Source organism: Miniopterus schreibersii (assembly GCF_964146895.1).
Source record: "Miniopterus schreibersii genome assembly, chromosome: 15".
Taxonomy (NCBI): domain Eukaryota; kingdom Metazoa; phylum Chordata; class Mammalia; order Chiroptera; family Miniopteridae; genus Miniopterus; species Miniopterus schreibersii.
The window spans coordinates 14,252,530-14,276,081 of record NC_138115.1 but is presented as its reverse complement, the minus strand read 5'-3'; the positions used below and the strand labels follow the sequence as shown (position 1 = coordinate 14,276,081).

The 23,552-nt window shown below is 41.2% G+C and overlaps 1 protein-coding gene across 4 annotated transcripts in view; it reads right to left on the bottom strand.

Annotated features, from left to right (window-relative positions):
* Window positions 1-343: 343 nt before the first annotated feature.
* The window catches only part of ARHGEF3 (Rho guanine nucleotide exchange factor 3), a 273,431-nt gene continuing 250,222 nt past the window's right edge, over window positions 344-23,552 (bottom strand). For 3 of the 4 annotated variants that reach the window (XM_081160293.1, XM_081160291.1, XM_081160292.1), the window contains 7 exons: window positions 20,567-20,629; window positions 18,995-19,091; window positions 18,774-18,850; window positions 13,653-13,910; window positions 8,473-8,643; window positions 5,975-6,161; window positions 2,026-4,198 (listed from right to left, as the gene is read on the bottom strand). In XM_081160293.1, coding sequence (XP_081016419.1) covers window positions 3,846-4,198; window positions 5,975-6,161; window positions 8,473-8,643; window positions 13,653-13,910; window positions 18,774-18,850; window positions 18,995-19,091; window positions 20,567-20,629 — 1,206 coding nt within the window. In that variant the 3' untranslated portion in view covers window positions 2,026-3,845. Of the gene's footprint in view, window positions 4,199-5,974; window positions 6,162-8,472; window positions 8,644-13,652; window positions 13,911-18,773; window positions 18,851-18,994; window positions 19,092-20,566; window positions 20,630-23,552 lie in introns of all 4 variants that reach the window. The other variant, XM_081160294.1, reaches the window with a different exon arrangement.

Here is a 23,552-nt window from a genome sequence, read left to right as displayed (position 1 = left end):
AAAACTGTAAGCTCTTAATAGTCCTCAAAGTGACTTCCCATACACTATTTCACTTTTTAAACTGCCCGAGGGTTTACGCTGTCCCCATTTCACAAACATGGGATAAACAGAGACACTAAATAGAAAACCTAGAATGACATTTTTCAAACCTTCACAGACAACACAGTTCACTAATATTTAGGTGTTTGTTTCTGAACATGTGTAAGTGGACAAGTTATTTGGAATGCATATCCAGTTTGCTGAACTACATGATCAGCTCTCAAAGATACAGAGCATGATTTCTCATTCTTTCCTAATCCACCACGTCATTTTTCTTTTTTAAGCTGTTTCCAATTTTTTTTTTGCAAGAAAAAAAATTTTGTGATCAATTTCTTGTCTGTTTTTTTGTTTTAAGTATGGTTGCCATAAGATATAAATGTCAAAACACTATGTTGTATACCTGAAACTAATATGATATTGTATGTTTTCCAGGTCAATTAATGAAACACTTCCTTTGGGTAGATGGAGCTGACTGATAAGATTTGCTGGCAGATGTGACCCGAAGAGCAGTGATGATTTTGCAAACTTTTCTGCATAAGTACCCTTGAGGTGTATTGAATACAGTAGCCTTTTCTCAATGTGTGTTCATGTGGGCAAGGTTTTAAATCTCCATCATCTTCAGATTCCCTCTGGAGGGTTTGGGCTTGAGGGCCGCTCTTCAAATCCCCTTCCCATACTGTAATCCTACAATTCTGCCAATAAAAAGATAGCAGGAATGAAATGAATCAACTGCATCGGCGAGAGGGCATGTTCAGTGTTTTTTTCTACAATGCCAGAGGGGGCCCAGAGGAGGAAACTGCCCAAGTGAAATTGTGGGGCTGGCCAGATGTTCTCCTTATCAAATCTTCCAAAGAGTCCTCAGGCTCGTGGAGAATTTGTAGGCGGATGTGGACAGATGTAAACGAAAAGTTGAATAGCTAGAGGTTGCAGTTTCCTGTAAGCACAGAGACGCTGTTAAAACAGGACTGTTACGAAGAGTTCTGCAGTCTGAGCTGCTGGGAACTGTGCTAGGAATGGAAACAAAAGCAGTCGGTGGTGGTAACCACAATCCAGAAGCTGAAACCACACTCTAATTTTGCACAAAATTGCTAGTTGTGGCTCTTTTCTTTGCTTATGACTTTTCATTTAGACTGCGAGGATTACATTTAGTTGTGTGTCAAATAAAAATCTTGAAAGTAGACTGAAGGAAACCATTTTGCCCTCGGTCATTTGTACGAAGCCACATACTGTCAGTAAAAATGTTTTCTAACATACTGGTAGAGATACACTCTCTAGTATCAAGGTCAATACAGTCGTGGGAGTGGAAGTGGAAGGAAGAGCCAAAGTGGCTCTGAAGGACGAGAAGACTGAAAGGACAGGGAAGACAGGGAGAACAAGGCCGGGGATTGGACTTAAGTTTATGCGAATATCCTGATTAATCTGGGAATTAACAGTATGTTAACGAAAATGGTGAGAGCTTATTATAAAGATAAGGCCCATTACCAGCCTTATTGGGCCAACATACTACTGAGAATTGGCTGCCAGTAGCTTAAAACTGTTCAGCCTTTTCATCTTAAAACTACTCTTTGGGGGAATGAAACGAACCATTTTGGTAAATAAACAGTGGGCTGAAATTCCAGTAAGAATTTCAAAGGGAAATTTGCCTTCCAATGTTTAGCTTCAAGTTCTCCAACAGTCACCTATACTAACAGTGAGATTCAACGCTTCTGTAACAATTCTGACTTATCACTTCACATATAGTATAGATTCAAGATAGAGCTGTTAAAAATTAATAAATGAATAAATGAATAAGTGAATGAGCAGAGAATGCGCTTAGAAACACTGAGTTCTGCAAAAGCTTTGATAGATCAAAGCAGAGCACTCATTTCAACCCGCACCCTATTGTAAAGTTTGCATTTAGGTACAAGCAAAAATTTTGGAAAGAACCTCCCAAGAAGATCATTGAAATTTGATGTTTGTAGGACACAGACTGTACACAAAGACGACAACATTTTAATGTAATTTATTTGAAATGCTCCCAGAAATATTTAAGGCCAGTATACAAAAACATTCATTTCATCAAAACATTCGTTGACTTTCTTCCCATAGGTCAGCACTTGACAGACCTCTTTTCTCCACGCACTGGCCAAAGTGGCCGATGGCTCCTCCAAAGAATGATTCATTCTTTTCCCCACCATCCAACAGCTTCTCTCTGCCTCTGTCTGCAGCAGGTTCATTCACTCACTAAATCAGTAACAACTTGAAAAACGAAGCAGTTTTAAATAAACCTGGAATAGAAAAAAAAACCTCACCATGTTCAAGATCTATAAATACAGAAATAAGTTTACAGGGTAAAATTGACCACAATATTTTTTGTTTTTGAAAAATAAGTAATATATCTTGTTTCTATATTGATAAATCTTGTCACGCAGTTTCTATGAATGCACATGATAGCTGTACGTAATAAAATGACAACATAGTATTTACTGCTTTCTTTTCTGTAAACTTGAAAGACACAGAAGATTAAAAAAACATTTTTGGCAATAACTTAGCATCATTACTACTAGTGCTGGTGTGGGTATAATTTTGCACAGGTCCTCCTTATATTTACACTCACAGGGAGCTTCTCTGCATGTTCAGTGAACTTTTTTTCAGGTCTATGACCCATCCTGCTCTGTAAATCACAGCTGGACAAAGAGATACTAGTTTGGCTACCTGATTCTAATTAATCATAGAGTTAATTAAGTTGGCCTCTGGAGAATGTAATTATGATTGTGATCACAGCACAGAGCCAGAGACGGCAAACTCAGGACCCAAAAGTAGAGTAGGGAAACCCGAGGCTCTGGCTGTTCCCAGAGGGGTACTGGACCTTGCACGATGAAAGTGCTTCTTCCCAGTTCTTCTCATGTGTTTCGACAAACACAGTCACTGACTCAGTTTCAGTCCTTTTTTCTCATCTCTTCATTCATGCTCTAAAAGACAAGCGAGCCTCGGCAGACGAAACACAGTGAAGTTGGGCTTTCTTGTTATCCTGCCAGGTTTTTCCAGGCCTTTTAAGTTCTGTTCTGATGTTTTAGGCTAGAAATGGCTCTCCAAGGCAAACCAGTAACTATGACAGAGACCCAGGGTGCAACGCGCATTTCCATTCAAGATTTAGAGCTGACAGCTGCTTTTGTACTGGTCCTTTTAAGGCCAGACTCTGTTTCATGTCCTAATAGATTATTGCATCAAATTTGCACTGGATGACATCACTAGGTCAAGAGGGTGCTTCTTCCTTTGCAAAATCAAGCCTCCAGGACCCCCAGGGATGTTTACATGCTTTCTGGTTGTATAACATCAAATCAAGTTCACGGCAAGGACTGATCTTTCCTGGTTTTCCTTCAAATGCATCATGCACACGAGCGGCTTCCTCATGCCCTGTGTGCAAGGCCCCCCAAATTCTGTGCCTTCAGCCACCACATCAAGGAACTGGAAGAGCACAAGAGAAACGTGGAAGGACTCTTTAAGAATCTACACGAAACAGTAGTTTAGAAATTCCTTTTCTATTTTTAAAAATCCAGCAGGACATTGGAAAATAACTTGTTCAAGTACCTCTTCATCCATCCAGACACTTGTGAAATATAATACAGGAGAAACAGTCGCCACAGATTCCAGCTTACACAGACAGATTGGCAGTTACAGTACTCGGGACAAAGGTACAGAGATAAGGGGCTGGGTCAACACGCTCACAAAGTATTAAAAAGTGCTTCTCCAAACTGTTCCATGAGTGGAATGCAAATACTGTACAGGTAAGACGCAGGGCTACTTCCAGCAAGTACTTGCTTCTGTCAGACGTTGCTTTCCACGTGCCTGCTGTTCCCACAGGAAGAGTCTGTCTGTTCCATGCGCTCACAGTCGAGGCTGACCTCGCTTGTGTCCATGCTACAGTCTGAGTCACTGTCCGATTGGTCCATCTGCTCAAGTTTTGTTTCTCCCTGTAGCTCTCGGCTCCCGGTGGCGGGACTGGGGAAAGGTCCCTCGGAGTCAAGCACCCCAGCCTGCCCGGCAGCGCATAGAACTGTTTCTTTGGCTTGACGAATACAGTTGAGCCACTGCTGCTTGTTGAAGGTGTCATTGGCTTGTAGTGAGTGGGTCTGACTTTGGGATCCATTTTTGAAACTTACTCTAAAGAAGTTTTTAACTAGAAATGAAAACACATGAAAAAAAGGTCAATGGCAGATAGTCCCCAGACAAGATAACACATGTAGTGACACTAACCCCTAGTACCCATGGCACAAACATCACTAACCAATTGCAAAATGTGTCCCACTGATTCAGGACATGGCTTAGCGATGCCCTGCTGTCATCATCTGTCAACCAGAATTGACACAGGTCTAGCTCTCAGTTGCTCTCAGAAGCTAGCAAATTGGTATCAGCCTGGAAAAACTAAGTCATGTTTTAGGGGACCCTAGAGTACTGGTCACTCAGTCTGGCTGCATAGCAAAATGCCCTGGGGAACTTATTAAAAATATAGATGCCTGGGCCCTACCCTTAAAGATTCAGATTCACTAGGTCTAAGGAATGCCCGATAGTCTGAAATTTCAACAATTTCCTCACACTAGAGATTTTTTCAAGTTTAAGGAGCTCTCTGTAACATCGAACATGCGTGCAACCCTCCACATGATGGTACCTTTTCATTTAGTATCCAGCAATTGAGAAGATATGAAATGACACACAGCTGTTATAAATTTGGTTTCACTTAAAAATGAAATTACATTTTAATGACCTCAACAGGAATTATGTGCATTTAAAAAAAAGCAGTGCACAATATGGAAGATATTTTATTTAGTTTAATAACAACAACATCAACTGGCATTTAATGGGCCCCACATGCCCTGTGCAATGCTTGGTTCACAGAAGCATCTGCATCCAGTCAGTTCCCTTGCACGATCCCTGTCGTCAAGACTGGGAGCCACCACTCCCGATAAATTCAGGCTCCACTCTTTGTCTTAGGCAAGCGCCTTAACTCCTCTATGTCTCAGTTTCCTTACTTGTAAAATAAAAAGAAAGAGAACCTGTCTTGTGAGGTTATTATGAGGAATAAATGTGATAATACACACAGGTCCTTAAACAATTCCTGGCACATAGCCAGTTATTTAAGAAATATAAGTTACTACTACTGCTACCATCACTAGGGTGGAGGACTGGTGAGTAGGTAAGAGGTAGCTCATGTTAATTACTTTGACAATATGATGCTAAAAGTTAACTCAAAAGTCTCAAATGACACTTTCTCAAAGAAGACTTCCCTGACCATTTCATCTAAAACAAGTCACCTACTGCTGTTCCTTAACAGCACCCAGAATATTTATCTGTTTTTCATCTCTCTTCCAACACAATGTAAGCGCCATAGGGGCAAGGAATTTAACTGTTTGATTCACCAGTGTGCACTAGTGCCGAGAACAGTGCTTGACACGTAGAAGATACTCGAGAGACGCTGCTATCTTAGCTTCTCTTGGTTAACTCCTTTGTTTATTCAGTCTCAAGTTAGAAGAAGCCCATTCGAGTAAGTACAGACGAACCCACAACTTAATCGACCATTCTTACGTCTCTTTAGAGACAAGTCTGCCAGCTCAACTACAAAAGGCACTGTTATGCAAGTGGTATCTACACAGGAACCACCTGGTATTAAACATGCTTTTATACAACAGAAATACAGAGAAAGGGAGCTTAAAAAGCACCAGTTACGTGCAGGCAGGTTCACTTGCAGTATCTTAATCCTTATAACAACATTATAGAGTAGATATGCATGCATCCCCACTTTGCAGATGAAAACCTGAGGCTTGCAGACTGAACAAAGCTACACAATCAGTAAGCAATGAGGTAGCTCTGGGATGCTGTTGGACTCCAGCCAGCCACTCCCTCTGAACCACCACTGCTGCTAAATGTTTAACAGGTCAAAACAAAGTGTCATCCATACTTCTCTCATTGTTGCTGAATGCCCCTCGCAGGGAGCCACCAAGCCTCACTTCTCCATCCTGCAGGTCTTCCAGCAGGAGGTCCTTCACGGGGATCGGCTGCCGGTACAACTGGTAGCAGAGCTGCTCGTTATGGGTGACAGCCCGAGTGATCACCAGCACTTCTTGGAACAGGAAAACATGCAGTTTCTAGAAGAGAAGAATCCACAGGGTTTCTCTAAGCAACAATCTAATGAGTAGTTGATTACTGGACTAAGAGGTCTGCAGGTACCAAGTTCACACTGGATTATACACTTCTAGGCTCAAATCTACCTCCAGGTGAACAGAAGCTGGGCATTTCCAGATGCACCCATTGCCTTTCTTAGAGGTGTGCCTCCCTAGGGTCCCCTGCAGAAGGCCTTTCTGCCCACAGACACCAGCAGCCGGGCCTGCAATTCAGAACCTGTGCAGACACGCTCCAGCTCCCGTAAGAAAAAAATGAAAAAGGGGAACAGAATAAAGGAGGTAATGAGGAGGGAAAAGTTAGTACCTCCCTGGCGTTGGTTTATATTACCCAATATAATTCTAAGAGATCAAAACGAACAACAGCCTGTAAAGGATGAGACTGGTATATCAAAGCCTAATATTAATCTTCACTTCCCAAACTCAAAAGAACACGTGTTCCTTCAACCACAGAGCTGATTATCAGCTTCACCCAGGCGCCCTGACTCGGAACGCAGCCCATTCCCGAGGAAACCAGAGCACGCTGCCGCGGCCACAAAGGAAAAGATCAAAGGAGCTGTCCATCTCGGTGAAGTTCATCAGAACCTCTGTTCTCTGAAGAGGCTGTGCTTAAAAGGCTGGCAACTGACGTATGTGTTGTGGGCGAAAAGAAAATCTGAAACATAAAGGCTTATGTCAGCCCACATCATGAAAGCAATTTTGCCGGGTGGAGTGGGGATAAATTGGCTCCATTCACTTCCATGTGTCAGACTCTGCTCACTGCTTGGAAGTGCTTAGGAAATGAAGCAAAAAGATCCACAACTTTGCAGCTGGGTTCTGGTTTTCTAGTGGAAATATTTGGGATTGTCACCCTAGAGGTCTCAAAGAGGAAACCAGAAGAGGGGTGGAAACTCACACTGGAATTTTTTGTTGTTGTTATAGAACAGTATGTATTTTTCTCTTATTTCTTGAATCAAGTTTTTCAAATAAATTTTCAAATTTATTGGCATAAACTTGTTCCTGGTAATATCCTATTATCTTCTTTTTCTATGTTTTTTAAAAAAAATATGTCTTTATTGGTTTCAGAGAGAGGAAGGGAGAGGGAGTGGAAAGAGAGAGAAACATCGATGATGAGAGTCACTGATGGGCTGCCTCCTGCACGCCCCCCACCAGGGATGGAGCCCGCAACCCGGGCATGTGCCCTGACCGGGAATCAAACCACGATCTCCTGGATCATAGGTTGATGCTCAACCGCTGAGCCATGCCGGCCGGGCTTATTATCCAGCAGCACTGATAGTGGCTGCTATGACTCAATGATTTCAAGTAACATTTCCAAGCCTGCTTTTAAATGCCACTTCACAGTCCAGGTAAAAATGATATCCCTTGAATCATCATAGCTTTATTAAGAACTCTTCAATATAACTTTGGCTTCCATTCCAAGATACTGAAGATAAAATATAATCAAAGTGGAGACTCTGTCTCAACAGTGAATTTAAATATATAGTATACATAATAGGTGCTGGGAATTGACAAGGCACAGTTTCCTCTCTAAAAGAGCATGGTATAATGAGAGATACTGACAGAGAGACGAAGAATTGCAAGCCACTGCAGTCAGCACTCCCAGGGAGATTTGCCCAAGTTGCTATGATAGGAGAGGAAGAACAATTTCAGTATCTACTCAGGAGCAAAAGCCAGGAAATGGCGTATCTACAGGTCAGAGGCAGGTATGCTGCTAACAGAGGCTAGGTTACTATTTGAAAAAAGAAAACACTGGTCTCAATTGTCAGTCCGTAGATGGGTACAAATCCATAAGAAAGAAGAGTTTCTCACTAAGCTAAATGCATTCAATTTAAGAACTGTTTCTCTGAGATCACCCATTGTTACCTGATATCAAAGTGGGAGGAGGTAACTGTTCTGCATTTGCTTTTGAAGGTTATAATCAAACAAAATAAAAAGTTGGCAACTCTATGTTGGTTTCCAAAATTCTTTCTGACTACGTACTGGTCATGAAATTTAAAAAAAAAAAATAATACATGCATAAATTATAAACATGTACTTATAATATATACTACTTATATATGTTATAACTATATGCTATATAAATGTATATAAAATGTATATAATTATACATATCCATATATATGAGCTTCTCTGATATAAAAGGCACTGGAAAAGCCATTTTTATTTAAAGAACGTGACCCTGGGTAGGGAAGGCATAGTACCAGTAGGCTCAGCATCAAATGGCTTAAGCGTTGGTGGAGGCTCAGGATGAGACCACTGAAGGGGAGAAACCACTCACCACGCCCCGGTTGTTCTTCAATTCGCCATGACAACACAGCACCCTCGAGCTGTCGATCAGGGAGTCCTTCTGGCCTTCTTCCAAGTAAAGAAGCCGTTCTTTATAATAACGGCATTCAGATTCCCCCGTCTTGATGTTGATTTCTGCTACGATTCCCTGAATGATGTTTATCTATGGAAACAAAGAAGTATGGGGAATGTAAGCAAGCCACCCACACCAGTAAGTCCCAGGGGCTCAGCCTAGAAGGTCACCAAGATACACCTGGATCTAACTCTGAGACTCAGTTATCTAAGTTGCTGCTTTGGGAAAAGGGGGAAATAAATAAATGCTTTTAATATACCGTGTCTATCTATCCACCTATACACACACATAGATATACATATATACACATGCATTTATTTGTACACACATACAGATATTTGAATTATATATAAAACTAATGTTGGTGAATAATTTTATCTGAGAGGACGAGATATAAGGTACTGCTTTCGATGTGTAGGTCTCACAGCTACTGAGCTCCACCTTGTACATTTCTTAAAACTATAGACATTCATGCCCATGCCTACAGCACATGTGAACTGGGGGTAGAGGGATTTCAAAGCAGTGGTGGATGCAATATTGTCAATACAAAATGAAGCAAAACAAAACAAAAACAGTACGGCCCTGAGACATGATCAGTGGGCATTTATCCTGACGTGTTGTTCTATCACACAGGCACATCTAAAAGTTAGAAAATACGAGAAAGCAAACGAACAAGGAATCAGTTAAGAACTCCTAAGACGCCAAGCAAAGGCAAAGTAATGGCTTCCTTGGCAGGGTCCTCTGTTCCCTAATAGTGAAAAGACCAAAAGTCCCATCTTCCTCGTGGTGGTATTAACTGAAAAGAACTTAACAGCTGAGAAATGTTAAGAAGGCCTCTTCCTGGTCATGTTTACTTGATGGAAAAAAACAACCCATCTCTGAAAAGCAAGGTTTTGAAAGAGAATTTCACTCAGCTAAGGTTACCAGGTCTCGTAATGTGTTCAAGTGGTACTGAATTATCTCTAAGATTGTTAAGTGATTCTTTTTCACATGCTAGTGCAATGATCTTCTGCTCAAAGAAACTGGATGAAAACTTCTACCAGTTATAACTTTGGAACTTCCATGTAAGTTTGACAGAAGAGCTTATAGCTCTGAGCTAAAGTCTGGTGACAGCATCCTATGGACAGATGCATAATCTGTACACTTTTGTAGCAAGATCATTTAGTTAATCTTTTTTTCTCAATTTGGTGGTAGCATTACTTTGATAATTAAAAAACATTAGTTTTAAAAATACAGGCTCACTGTCTCAGGAAAGAATCTTTTCGGCCTTTGATATCAACCTAATATTAAATATAAATCCTGTGAAATTAATCTGAGTTTTTTTTAAAAAAATTATTTTTTATTGAATTTATTGGGGTGACATTGGTTAGTAAAATATATAGGTTTCAGGTGTACAATTCTATAATACATCATCTTTAATCTGAATTTTATTAACACAAAACAAGTAATAATAGAACACTTTGGTATACAAACTTTCTGTTTCTTTTTTCCCCTTTCTTGGTTTTTGAAGATGATTGATTATTTACTGTTACTTTAAAATCCAAAAAAAAAAGAAATTGCACAAAATATGCTAAAGCTATGATTCATCCTTCAACTTAATTAAACTAATGTTTTTTGAGCATCTGTTCATTGTTAAACTAGGTAGGTAGTGGCATTCAAAGAAATGAGAGGGTCTCTATCCTCAAGGAGCTTAAACATATGGGGGTATCTGAGCAACTGCTTCATGTCTACCTTATCTTTTTACTTTACTATATTTTTAATATGTTACAGAATCCATGTTTTTCCTTGCTTTTAAAGATCTTAGTATGAAATGCTATGACTCATAGTTATTATTAGCTATACCTGGGCAGCTGACATTAACCAGTACTTGAATCAATTTTCTGAGTTTCCTGCAAGTATCCAGGAAACCAGAAAGCAGATGCACTACAGGCATAAAGTCGTGTTCGTTTCCTAATTTAACTCAGGAACTGGAGAGCTGGCATATCACATGGAGATTAATAAGCTCAACCACCACGGTGGTTCCTCAGGCAGCTATGACTACTTTCAAATGGCACTTCTTCCTCTGGGGTTTGAGAAAGTGTAAAGAGACAAAACAATGGAAACCAGTAGTGTTATTCCATATTCTATGTGTACGTTTACAATAGGAACTCTGGGTCTGCTTTATTAAAAATGTTATTTTGTATTTATATCCACCTGAATACCATGCGTCTAATCTCTCTGCACTGGTTCCTGAGACAAACTTGTTTTGCAGAATTTCAGGGAGGAATAGAGTTAAATATAGAATACTGCAGCAGCAAGCAGTCATGGTAGTTACACATTTAAATTAAATTTATTGGGGCTGGTACAGGGAGATGCTGAGAGGTGCCTGGTAGCAGAACAGGGATTAAGCCCACATTGCTGGAGTCATCCTCGAAACAGAACCTGAAAACCCTGTCTAGTGCCTTGTGTGGTAATATCATCTCACAGGCTCCTGCCATGAACCAAGATCAGCAGCCTCACTGCCACTGCATCGAAAGCAGGACTGTTCTTCCTACCATTCCAGTGATTTTTTTAAAGGAGTTGGGATCAGTAGAGGGCAGAGGACAGAGATAGTTTGCAGGATTATTTTCTGGATGAAACAGTCCTGAAAATTTAAAGTGTTAAACAACTAGCTCCCTGAAATATCTGAATATACAAAGTCCTATTTTAAGAAGTTCTCTTTTGGGGAAAATTTCTATCAACCCTCCAAAACACTGTTAAGATTCTTCTAATAAAGTTGTGGTCATTCATGCCCTGCATTAAAAGCAAGGCCCTTCTTTAGATCTAAATCATAGGGCTGAATGCTTGGTCCAGAAACAATTTACTTAGAGTTCTCTGCTTTTTAAAAATTTTCATAGGTGGGAAATTTATTCAGGGATCATGTAAGTTAAGCTACATTGGTGCTGTGGGTTTTATGTTTATCAAACATTCACCATGCACCCAACAGTACAGGGCTAAATATTTCTGCTCATCTGGGGTAATGCCACAGGATTTTGAAAAGAAGATTAACAAATGCTGGGCCTACAATGTGTAAATGGGCATTTATGAGACTTGCTTTGCAGACATTTTCAAATTTTTCTGTGCTTCCGGGCACAAATCTGTCTGACTTACTAGGTGCAGAGTCAACCTCTGAAAAGGACACCCCATTTTATGCACGAGGGAAACTGGAGCACCCTTTCATGTTGCAAACAATCATATTCTCATCTCCCTGTTTTTAAACTCAAGCTTTAATTCACTGGGTGTTTTTTATACACAAGACTATTATTCTTTCATGCTTCACATTAAGAAATCTTTACAATAAAACTCCAAGCAGGCTCGTGTGCTTTAAAAAAGTAATTATTTAGACTAGCGTGCACTCCCTGTTTTCATTCCTGCAGACCACACACTGGCTGGGATGAAATATGGAGAGGAGGCAACTCTACTGCACTCTTCCCAGTAATAAAAACAGACATGATGAAGTGAGATGGGCCTCATGCCTGGTGCCGGCGTCCCCCATTGTGCTGGGCTGGGGCCTGGGCTGTGTGAGTCGGGCCTGCCAGACACCTCATGAATCAGGAGAGTCTTTTCTCACTTTTCTCTATCCCTCCGTGGAGGCACCTGACCCCCCTCTGCACCAGCGATGCCTTTCCACAAAACCTGGTGGGCCGACAGCTTTCTGTAATTCCAAAGGCACGGGACTCAAAGCAGCCAGGGCTTCAGCTGCACGGTACAGGATGACAGGGAAGTGGAAATGGCACAGGACCTGCAGTCTGCACTGACAGGTTTGGACAGCAGCTCCATCGCTTGCTGGCTCTGGACCTGGCAGGTTGTTTTACCCTCCAAGCCTCATCTGGAAAATGGTCCTAACAAGAAGTTATCTCATAGGTTACTGTGAGGGTTAAATAAGATAACACACATACAAGGCAATTACATAACGCTGATCTACTCGGTATTCAAGACGTGTCAGCAGGTATTACTTCCATTACTGTTGTTGTTACTATTAAACCCTTCCTTGGGAGGAGAGAGGCAGTTTGCTCAGCAGGTTCCAGGCTTCTGATTTTCAAACCACCCACGCACATCCCCTGTTATCATCACGATCCAATCGGGGAACGGGCCCTGTGAATGGTCCCTTAGCCTCCATCCCCCCTGCCACCCGCCTGAGCAGGCTCCCACGATTGCACGCCTGGACACCTGCACCAAGAGACTGTCCCTAGTCTCTTCCTCCTCTGTCCCCTGCCCCACAGACCAGGAGAGTAACTATTCAAGGTTACACAGTCTGTCGGCGATAGAGTTCGAATCTGAACCCTGAATCCCAGCTACTTTGAAAACAAAACACAATAAAGAAAAAAAAGGTTTCAAACTGATATTTAAAACGCTCTATATTCATATATAAACCCCATCCTCTGCCTTCTCTCCCACTGTTTCCTCAGACTACCCTCGGCCTCAGGCTGACTGCTCCACGGTGTCCCCGGGCAGGACTGGTCCTGCCATCTCTTCACGCCTCTGCTCAGGCCTGCCGCCTCCTCTGCCGGTCCCGCAGGGCACCCCAACCGGGGCCAGCTCTCTGGGCGGAATGCTCACAGCCTGCAATGTTCTCACGACAGACACTCCACTCTCCCTGGCCCTCTCTTGCTGCCAGGGGAGCAGCCCGTCTCAATAAACATTCACTGAGGAGCAGGACTAGATCCCCGCTGCAATCGGAGGTGGGAGAGAGCTCAATCCCGAATGGGTGTTGACTCCGAAATGGGCTTTGGGGCTACAGTAAAAGGCAACTCGGATCTGCTAACTAGGCAAAGATATTCAACTTAAAATCTCCACAGAGATTTTAACCCTCACTGCAATGGTAACAAACAGATTGCAGAATCAAAAGAATTTTAGAATCAAAGGAAACTTAGAGTGCACTTCATGTAAACACTACATTTTATAGGTTAGGAAACTGAGGCAGAGAGAGGAGGAGTGACTTGCAAAATTGAAATACGGGTGCCGGCAGAGCCAAGCCTGGAACCCAAGCTTCCTGGGCCCATTCCTTCATGGGCCCATTTGCCTAACCCTCCCCCGTCACATGGGGAAAGAATAGGTACTAGACAAAGAAACAAACTTACAGCTTCTTCCAGGTGCTGCTGGTCTGGGTTATCATTTGGTGTGTGCCTCAGGATTTCTCGAAGCAGCAGAGGGTATTTTACCAGGCGGCTTCTTGGAATATCGAGGAAATTCCAGAGATCCAGTTTGCGGCTAAAGGGGGACTCTAAGCATCGTTGAAGGAAATCCTGGACTCGGTGATCTTGTTTTTTGTGGTCCAGCAGAGCTTTGGCGGCTACTTGATTGCTGCAGTAGCTGTCGTAGGAGCTGAGACAAGGCAGCTAAGAAAGAAACATCAGAAGAGTGTTGGAGTGTTAAAATCGCTGAAGTTACAAGCTAACATAACTTATTGGGGCTGAATAGAACCTAACCGGTCTCCAGACCTGGCCGACATTCCTTTATCTGCAAGGCTGGAGGACACAGACCAATGGAATCTTCAAAATGGCAGGCAATGGACAGTTTTTTTAGGCTCTGGTTTGCTTACACAAAATAATTGCTCTAGTTGCATGTTTACTTTCTTGATTGTTGAGATCCCTATCCTAATTTTTTTTTTTTTTGCATTTCTGCCAATCTAAGCTAGAAACAAAAGAACTAAAATTATTGCATATGTATATAGTTCATAATTTTCCTAAGCTTCCAAAAGTATGTGGTGAGGGAAAAGCCTCCTATTAAAAAATTTCTTTTAAAATTATTCATAAGAAACATATCTAGAAGACTTACTGGCATAAAAAGAAAGCAAGGAGTTGAACTCCAGAGCCAGCCCTTGGCACAGCTCGGTAAAAGCACCTCTACTTCAGTTAAGGTTAACTGATTCCAAGGTGGACTAATTATAAAGAACTCCAAGAAGTTAAAGCAAAAGTGTAATCAGTAAAAAATTAGATGCAGGAAGCATTTAGTAAAATCTTTTAAATTAGTTCTGACAGGCCAGAAACCATTCTTGGCTCTACCCAATGGTTACCATCACAATACCATGCAAAGAACAATTTAAGCTTAAAGACTTTGGAACACTTCAACTCCACTATCTCCTTCCAGCAAAACACTAATTTCTCTGACACATCAGTCAAATCGTGCACACACGGAGGCAGAGACTCAGGGAAAGGGCTGCTCATGTCCCTTTTCCACTCCATCCTAATGAATGGGCTGTCAGCTTCCAGAAGGTTCCTGGAGGCAATAAAATGCAGCCAATGGCCCTGCTGTGTGGACTATGAAGCCACATCCACCACGACACTTGCTCTGCAGAGGGACTCAGGGCAAGACAGTGGCAAGAGGGCCTTTCATTTCTGCATCCTTAGTACTTTGCACTGGACTTACTATACAGCAAAGTTTGTATTCTGAATAAACAAATAAATGAATGTTTAATGGATTACCAGATTAGGTAATATTTGATGGTTTGGGAGCACGGCTTAAAAATAAATTGTGGCAGCATCTGAACCATGGGTCAAAGTTTAAACGTTCTGCTGCTTCTTTTACACCTCTAATTGAAATTACTTTCTCAAGGACTGAAACCAAAAAAAGATACCAAGGAAGTAATGTTTAAAAAGTTCACTGCTGAGTTTAACATTCCTTGGAAATGTCTACCTTCCTTAGATGTTATGAAAAACCCCTCTATTTGTGTTTAAAAGAGCTGCGGAAATTCTTTCCTTAACCTTGTATTTGAAAGTAATGATAAGTGGTGTGTGTGCGTGCACGCATAAATGCACGCACACACACACACACACAACCCCCCCAAGATGTGGTATTGTGGCTTGTAATTTAGATTTTCAGAGTTAATTAAATGGAGCCTCAGGCCCTCTCAATTTCATTTCCACTTCCTCGCCTTTTAAAGAGACCTGGAAATGCCCAATGTTTTCATTATAGAGAAACAAATCAGCAGTAACCATCGGATGCAAGCCAGTGAGGAACCCCAAAGACACTGCTGCTCGCTGTCCAATGGGCCATTACTCTCTGTGATCCTGCCGCCCTGCTGCTATGGCAACCGAATCCGGCTCTGGCCCTGTGTTCACACCTGACAGGGCGCTCATTTCCTGGGCATGACCTGAAAGGCTATCTGGTTCAGTCCACTGACTAGGAAAGAAAGGCCACAAGTGATCTATAGCTAGATAGGAAATGAAGAGTGTACACATCTTGGTTCCCAACTACACACACGTGTACTTATATGAAATGTGAGAGGCGACAGGTAACGGTGGTTATGAGGACAGGCTCTGGAGCCAGGGAGAATCATGTTCAGAGTCTAACTCAGACAGTTGCTAGTCAGGTGACCCTTCTGAGCCTCAGTTTCTCCACTTACAAAATGCATATACTAATGTCCTCTCCTTTAATGAAATAAGGCAGATAAAGTGTAGCACGAGCTTGGCTCCTGGTTAAGAATCAGTAAGTATTAGCTATTATTATTTAGCCCCAAGATATTTTTATTGAAGAAATTGTGGTTTAGAGAAGCAAGACTACTTGCTCAGCTGGAGACAACCAGTCTGAAGTATGTTCTCTCCCCATCCCACCCCTGAAGCTCCAAACTCACCATCTCTTTAAATAGACTATCAAGAAAGAATTTATAAGGGAAACTCTCACTTTTTTTTTTTTTTAAGAAATTCTTTCTATCTCCCTAAATTGTGAAAAGTGACAGAACAAATCTATATTTTTTCTTCCATGTACCCTGCCTCTCTCTCTTTGGAATTAAAATTTAATTAGAACCCAAATTAACATGATAACTTGCCTCCTGCGAGAGCTTATAAATTACTTTATCCCTGAAAAAAACGTTAACATGATGATAAGTCACTTGGGAAGTTGTTTCCTTATGACTGGGAGGCTTATGAGAGCAGGCTGACCCAACAGGGAGACTGATCCTCAGTAACCAGGGTGGTTCCCTGAAAAAAAAACCACCCCTGTAAGCTCTTCAAAGTAAAAGTAATTGATTCATTCTAAGGTCAAAAGGACTTGCCAGGGCTAAGCCACTTGGAGGCTCACTTGTTTAAAAGGGTTTTTTGTTGGTTTTTTTTCTTTTCACTTTTCCCTTTGGGGGGAAATAAATCAATTTTTCATGGGCCAAATGGGCTCTGACTTTTCTCATTCAAAATCCACTAAGATGTTTATTTTGTTCTGTTAAAAAGACCAGAACTCAAACAGATGTACCCCTTGGTTTACAGTTCCCACTCGCACGGACACATCTGCAGTTAAAAGAGGGAAAACATTTAACAGCTCGTTGGCCTGATAAATAAGGACCATTTCTATGAGGTCTGGTAACAATGAGCCAGTTGTTTAATTTTACGCTGCTCCTCAAGCTGCAAGTCCCCATTTGATGTCTGAAGGATCCAGCTAGCAATGGGCTGGAATGGTCTCACTTCTTTGGGTATGTACAGAAAAGGACCACAAAAGCTACCCGCAGATCAAACCAATTTTCGAATAAAAGTGACAAACATTTCTTTCAGAAAAAAATTATTAACAAGGCAAATGCCTATACTTTAGCTTCTGGTACAAACTGACATTTTGTATGTTGGTGTCGAAGGAAACCCTGTAGTTCTATATTGCCATCTCATCAGAAACATAGCAGTCACCACGCTAATTCTGGTGTGTGGTCTCACTGGCCTCCTGGCTCCCAGCAAAGCAGTCCACAGACTCAGAAGTTTAAGCAAAGTGAGGCATACCCTGTCTTCGCATTGTACCTTCTCCATCTCCAGCTGTCTGGCTCTCTTTAGAGAAATTTCTTTGTGGGCTAAAGAAGTTAAAACATCTACCACGGCTTATAATAAAATGAAAGTCAAAAATATAAGATGAATGACCTCCCCTGAAATATTAAAGCACATTTTCTAAATTATTCATCTTAGAACATTACTTGCCTTTCAGATATCCTTGGGATATTTCAGCCTCGGTGCTAAAATTGACTCCCGAACTAAAGCTACCTAAAGTGATGAAACCCTCAAAGTTTCTGGATCAAGGCAGTCATTGAGAAGCATAAGTTAATGTAAGAGATCAATGTCAAAACTTAGGAACTATAAGGTTTTAGGAAGGTTAAAATACAAATGGAACTGGATAAAGAGAACTCATATGGTGAGAGCAGAATTCATAACCTTCAAAACACTCTCCAAACAGTGAATGACTTTAATACTTGCTGTTGTGGCACTGTCTCCTATTTTTCTAGATCACTGTGTGGATCAGAAGGATGAGAGACCTAATCTTGCCTTGAAGAAGTCATCAAAGTAACCTGCTTTCATTACCTGAGTCACAACAAGTGGAAAACACCTGGAACTGAGGTAGAACACTCAGGCATTCACAGAAGGAAACAGAAGCATACCACAGGAGTGATGGGGACTGTGGCAAAATAGAGTACATGCCTGGTCTAAAATAAATAAAACAAACGAACCACCACCTTATGTACCCAATAAAAGACAAATTCATCCCAGAACCATAAATTTAGAACCCCTAATCTAAGGTCACAGCTGACTTCTTTAATTAGGAAAGGGGTTATATTGGGATGAAGGTCAGCATAATACCCAGCTCTCCTTTGAGGCTGCTAAACATTAACAACATTTCGTTGTCACCTTGTTTATGAAACTACATTTGACCATATGAGTTTTTTGATAGCCTGAATAAAAGCTTTTTTATGGCCCTGGCTGGTGTGGCTCAGTTGGTTGAGTGTCATCCCATGAACCTAAAGGTCACAGGTTCAGTTCTAGGTCAGGAAACATACCCACCCAGGTTGTGGGTTCTATGCCCGGCCGGTGCATATGAAATGTTTCTCTTTCCCTCTTCTTTCCTCTCTCGCTTAGAAAATCAATAAAAACATATTCTTTAAAAGCTTTTTTATGGTGATGGACAGGAATATGTCCCTAAATTTTTATTGGAATAGAATTGGTAATAATTATATTAGTAATTGGCCCAAATTGAACATTAACTAATGTTACTTTATTTTATTGCAAAAAGGCAGGTTATCTTTAAATGCAGTAAATTTGTAATAAGTAAAAATTGCTTCCCTGCTTTGAAGAGATACAACCTAACTATAATGATAAATTTTACTAGGAATTTGCTGTGTTATCTTTTTTCTGGTGTGAAACTAGTGTTTGCTAAAAAAAAAAAAAAAGGTCTAGCTAATATGAAACTCCATTTAAATTACTGAAATTTATCTTCAATCAAGACCAGAGAACTTTTCTTACCCAGCCCACGAGGATGGGACCGACGTGCTCAGTTGAGCCATCAGGCTTCCGAACATCTCGAAGCTGACTAAGGAGGTCTGGTAAACAAACAGAACGCATTCAAATATGAACAAGGCTGGAAGTAGGTTCTAGGTTACTCACATTATTACATAATCATGACTTGTATAAAACAACTCAATTAAGGCTACAAGTCACAACTCATTCTGAGAACAAAATTATACCTTCGTGTAGAGGAATTAGAGAGTCCAGTGTTCCAAAAATTTGATTCAACTCCTGTTCTGTCATTATGGAGAGTTTCAGCATGGGGTCGTGATAGGCCTGCAAAGAACCACAAGAGAGAGAAGCAAACACTTAAAATCAGAGGAAGTAAATTGTTAATGTAAATGGCTTCTGAGAGGCCCTACAGAATAACAAAATATTTGGCTCTCCCCAACAACTTCTCCCATAATGCTGCAGAAACAGCAGATGGGTGTGGCTGGGGCAAATGGGAATCCAGGATTGCTTGAGCCTTTTGTGGTTGTTGATAAACCGAAGTGGATTTTTACAGAGCTTTTTGTTTTAATTCTAGTATATCATACATTATACATCTAAGAAAGGGCACAAATCCTACATATAGAGCAGGTTTGACTTGTAAGTTTTAAAAATTAACTTTATTACCACCTCTTATTAATGATAATTAACCAACAAGACCACACAGTTATTCCCAGGGCACTGTAATAGAATATAAAGATGGCACAGTCCCTGCCTTCAAGGAGATTTATAAAACTAACTGGGCCTGGCCAGTGTGGTTCAGTGGTTGAGAACTGACCCATCAACCAAGAGGTCACCGGTTTGATTCCCAGTCAGGGCACATGCCCGGGTTGCGGGCTCAATTCCCCAGTAGGGGGCAGCCAATGTTTCTATCTCTTCCTTTTCTCCCTTCCTCTCTCTCTCAAAATCAATAAAAACATATTTTTAAAAAAGAGCTAATTGAGAAAAAAAAACCATGGGAAATTAAATAAATGTTTAAAAACTAGTTCAAGCCCTGGCTGGTGTTGCTGGGTGGTTAGAGCACTGACCCATGCACCGAGGGTTTGCAGATTCGATTCCTGGTCAAGGGTACATACCTCAGTTGCAGGTTTGATCCCCGGTCCCAGTCAGGTGGGTGCGGGAGGCAACTGATCGATGTTTCTCTCACATCGATGTTTCTCTCTCTCTCCCTCTCTACCCCCCCTTCCTCCTTTCTGTTCTCTCTAAAAATCAATGGAAAAATATCCTCAGGTGAAGATTTAAAAAAAAAAAGACTATATAGGCTACAAGGCATGGGTTTCATCCACCTTCCCACACACAATGTGATTAAACAACAAATTTCCATATAAAAGACCCTAACTTACATGCAATTGACTCACTTAACCATATTATCCACTTAAGAGATTCAAATGACTTTATTTCTAAGACATAGTTCCAGTTTCAGACCATCTACACATTCTCTCCCATGAAAAGGAGGCCCTGCACGTGAAGCTTCTAGGGCAACAAACATACGTGAAGCCAGGCCTCCACCAGCGCTTTCTGATTAAACTGAAGTACTGGTTGAGGTGCATGAGAAACACGCACAGGAGAACCCCTAACGGTGCCAGGTCCCGAGAGCCCTCCTGTTCTGAGCCATTTTCCCCACCACTTGGTCTGTGCAGGTTCTTCTCAATTTTGGATGGACTTAGTCACAAAAACAGTGCTCACGGAGTGCAATCTAAGAATTGGGAAATTAGAGGAAAAAAATATGAAGTGGCTCACAGGACCACTGGATTTAAATTTACCTTTTTTGCCAATTTCAAGTCCTCTATCAAGTCTTCTTCTCCTTGGGAAAGCTCAAAGATCGCCTGCAAGAAGAGACAAAACACATCTACTGAACTCTTGTTATTTATGAGACCAAATTCAAACAGTGCTGGTTCCAGCGCCCAAAGCCCCAAATCTACTTATTTCTTAACTATTTTTAAAGGATTCTTAAAAAGTTAAATTAACCTGCTGCAAATGCAGCTAGTGGCTAAAACCTACAAAGGAAAGATTTTTTAAAATTCTGTATAATGTACTTATCTGTTTGTGGGATAAAGAGGCTCCACATATGTTTCCCATCCAACAAGTCATCTTTCATGTTATATAGTACTTGGATGCCAAACAAGAGGGAACTATTTTAGGCAAAATAATTACAGTTTGAGCCACGGATACGAGTTTGTTGTGAGTGGCAATCACAGTGAATGATTCAGGGTCTGTTCTCAATAATGGACATGGCAGTATTATTAATTGGGTCATCACAATTTGTCTTCCTTCTACTCAACACAAGGTAAATCTCAACAGAAAGCTTTTCCTATCAGACACTTGTTCTGAGGCTGGAATTACAGGAAGAATCTAATAACTTATTGCTCTAAATGTCTGGTGAAGTTAATTCATTCTAAATTACTTCAGAGCCCTACACGGTACAATAAATAAGATTATAGGAGCCGGCTATGTGCAAGAGTGTGTAAAGGGACCATTTCTAATTTGGCTCTATTAAAGCCATCATAATTTAAAAGCTATGGTGTGCAGAACACTCTTTCACTCTCCTCTGGGAGCCTAAACTGTGGCAAACATTACATTATTAAAAGACTACATGTTTGTGGTGTTAGTTCGGGGACTACTACATTTCTTTTAGACTGCAGGGAAGTGAGCAGGGTGGAGAACACCCTCCATTCTTGGGGTTGGTGGGGTGCAGGACACAAAGTGTGCGCTCAGCAGAGCAGGTGGAGGTGGAACACTCACTGGGGGCCAGTACATGGTGTCTCTCCCAAGGCCCAGTAAAGCCTGGACGCCATGCCCTCCTGATACTTGATTTTGTTTAATCTTTTATTTTGAAATAATTATAGACTCACATGTGAAGTTAAGCAAATAGTACAGAGAGGTCCTGTACACCGATTACTCAGCTTCCACAAATGGTGGCATCTTACATAACTATGGAGCATTATCAAAACCAGCAAGTGCACTGGCACAATATAATTAGCTAGCCTTCACTTGGACCTTCCTCAGATTTCCCTGTACATCTGTTTTACTAGAGCTCACGTACATAGGCCTGATTGTCTGACTGACCAAATGTGGCTCCCAGAAGAGGAAGATCACAGATTCACAATGGCACAGGCCACAGTCTGTTATCTGTGGTGGGCAACACAGTGTCACCGTGAAGACCAAGGGTTTGGAGGACAGGACCTGGGTTCAAAAGCTGGCTCTGCAACTTTCTAGGTGGGGGACCTGGTGCTCACCGTGCCTTGCTAATATCCTCACCTACAGAATCAACCCTTCCCTCCTTCCTTCCCACTCTCAGGCTGTACAAGTAATACAGGCACACTATTCACACTTGGAAAACACAGAAAAGTATGAAGGGAAAATAATTTTAATACCTATAATATCATCTTGTTAACCATTCTGCCCTATTTCCCCACAGGAATTTTTCAGTGCAAATAAATTGCTTCATTCATTCTTTAAAATAGATGATATATTGACATGATTCAAAATTCACAGTGCACAAATTTATACTAGGTGAAAACTTTCCCTCTCACCTTCCAGCCTCACAGCTCCCCTTCGAGGACGCAACAATGTTGCCAGTTCCTTGTGTGTCCTTCCAGAAATGTTTGGTTTTTACAAGCAAATATATACATATACACACATACATTCATTTTCCCTTCTTTCACATAAAAGGTAGCATATTCTATACCCTATTTTGTGCCTTGCTTTACCTACTTAGCAATTCACACACATCAGCACTTTTTGAATGTTTCTACAGCTACATGTACGGACATTCATCATTTAACCAGTCCCTGGTGATAGATGCTCAGGCTCTTTCTGGCGCTATTATAAACATTACTGTGATGAAAAAGCTTCCACATACACCCTTTCATCTGTGTATAAGTGCGCTTGGCAGATTCCTAGAAAAGAATTGCTGAGTAAAATCCTAGAAAGTTTTCAAGTACTCCCTTTTCCAATGTCAAGTTTTCCTCGAAAACAGAAATTCCAAGGATTTCACTAGATGATGCACATCTGAAGTGCTTAGCACAGCCTGGCACGTAACAAACTCTCTATAAAGGGTAATATGATCATAGTCATTTAGGGCTATTGATACAGAAAACTTATAGGGAATGGTATTAGAACTGCATTCCCTAGTAAAGTTTTCCACAAAACTGAATCAAAGTTTCATTAACTGAATATTTTAAAATAGTCTAGAAGTTGCTAACAAAATATAACTGATTATTATTATTATTATTATGAACTCCAGAATCCAAAATAGACACTTCTTAATTCATTTTCCTTGCAAATTCAGATTTTCACATCAGTTTCATTTTAAAGTAAGGGCCACACCCACCCGGCTGAATGCTGGTTTCTCAGTTCCTTAAAAGGTCTGACACCCCTGTTTGTTCTCCTTCTACAAATGCCATGGAGCCTTGGCCATTGTGGTTCAGTTAGTTGAGCTCCACCCCATGCACCAAGAGGTCACTGGTTCGATTCCAGTCAGGGCACATGCCTGGGTTGTGGGTTTGATCCCAGGTTGGAGGCATGCAGGAGGCAGCCGATCAGTGAAGCAGCCAATCAACGTTTCTCTCTCTCTTACTCTCCCTTCCTCTCTCTCTAAAAATCAATAAAAAACATGTTTTTTAAAATGTTATTTTTAAAAACGCCGTGGAGAATTGATTTGGAGACATGGTGTAGACCCCACCTTGGCTTTCCCCTGCAGTGCACCTGCCTCCAGACACACAGCTAACTCTGTGGGCCCCAAGCCTA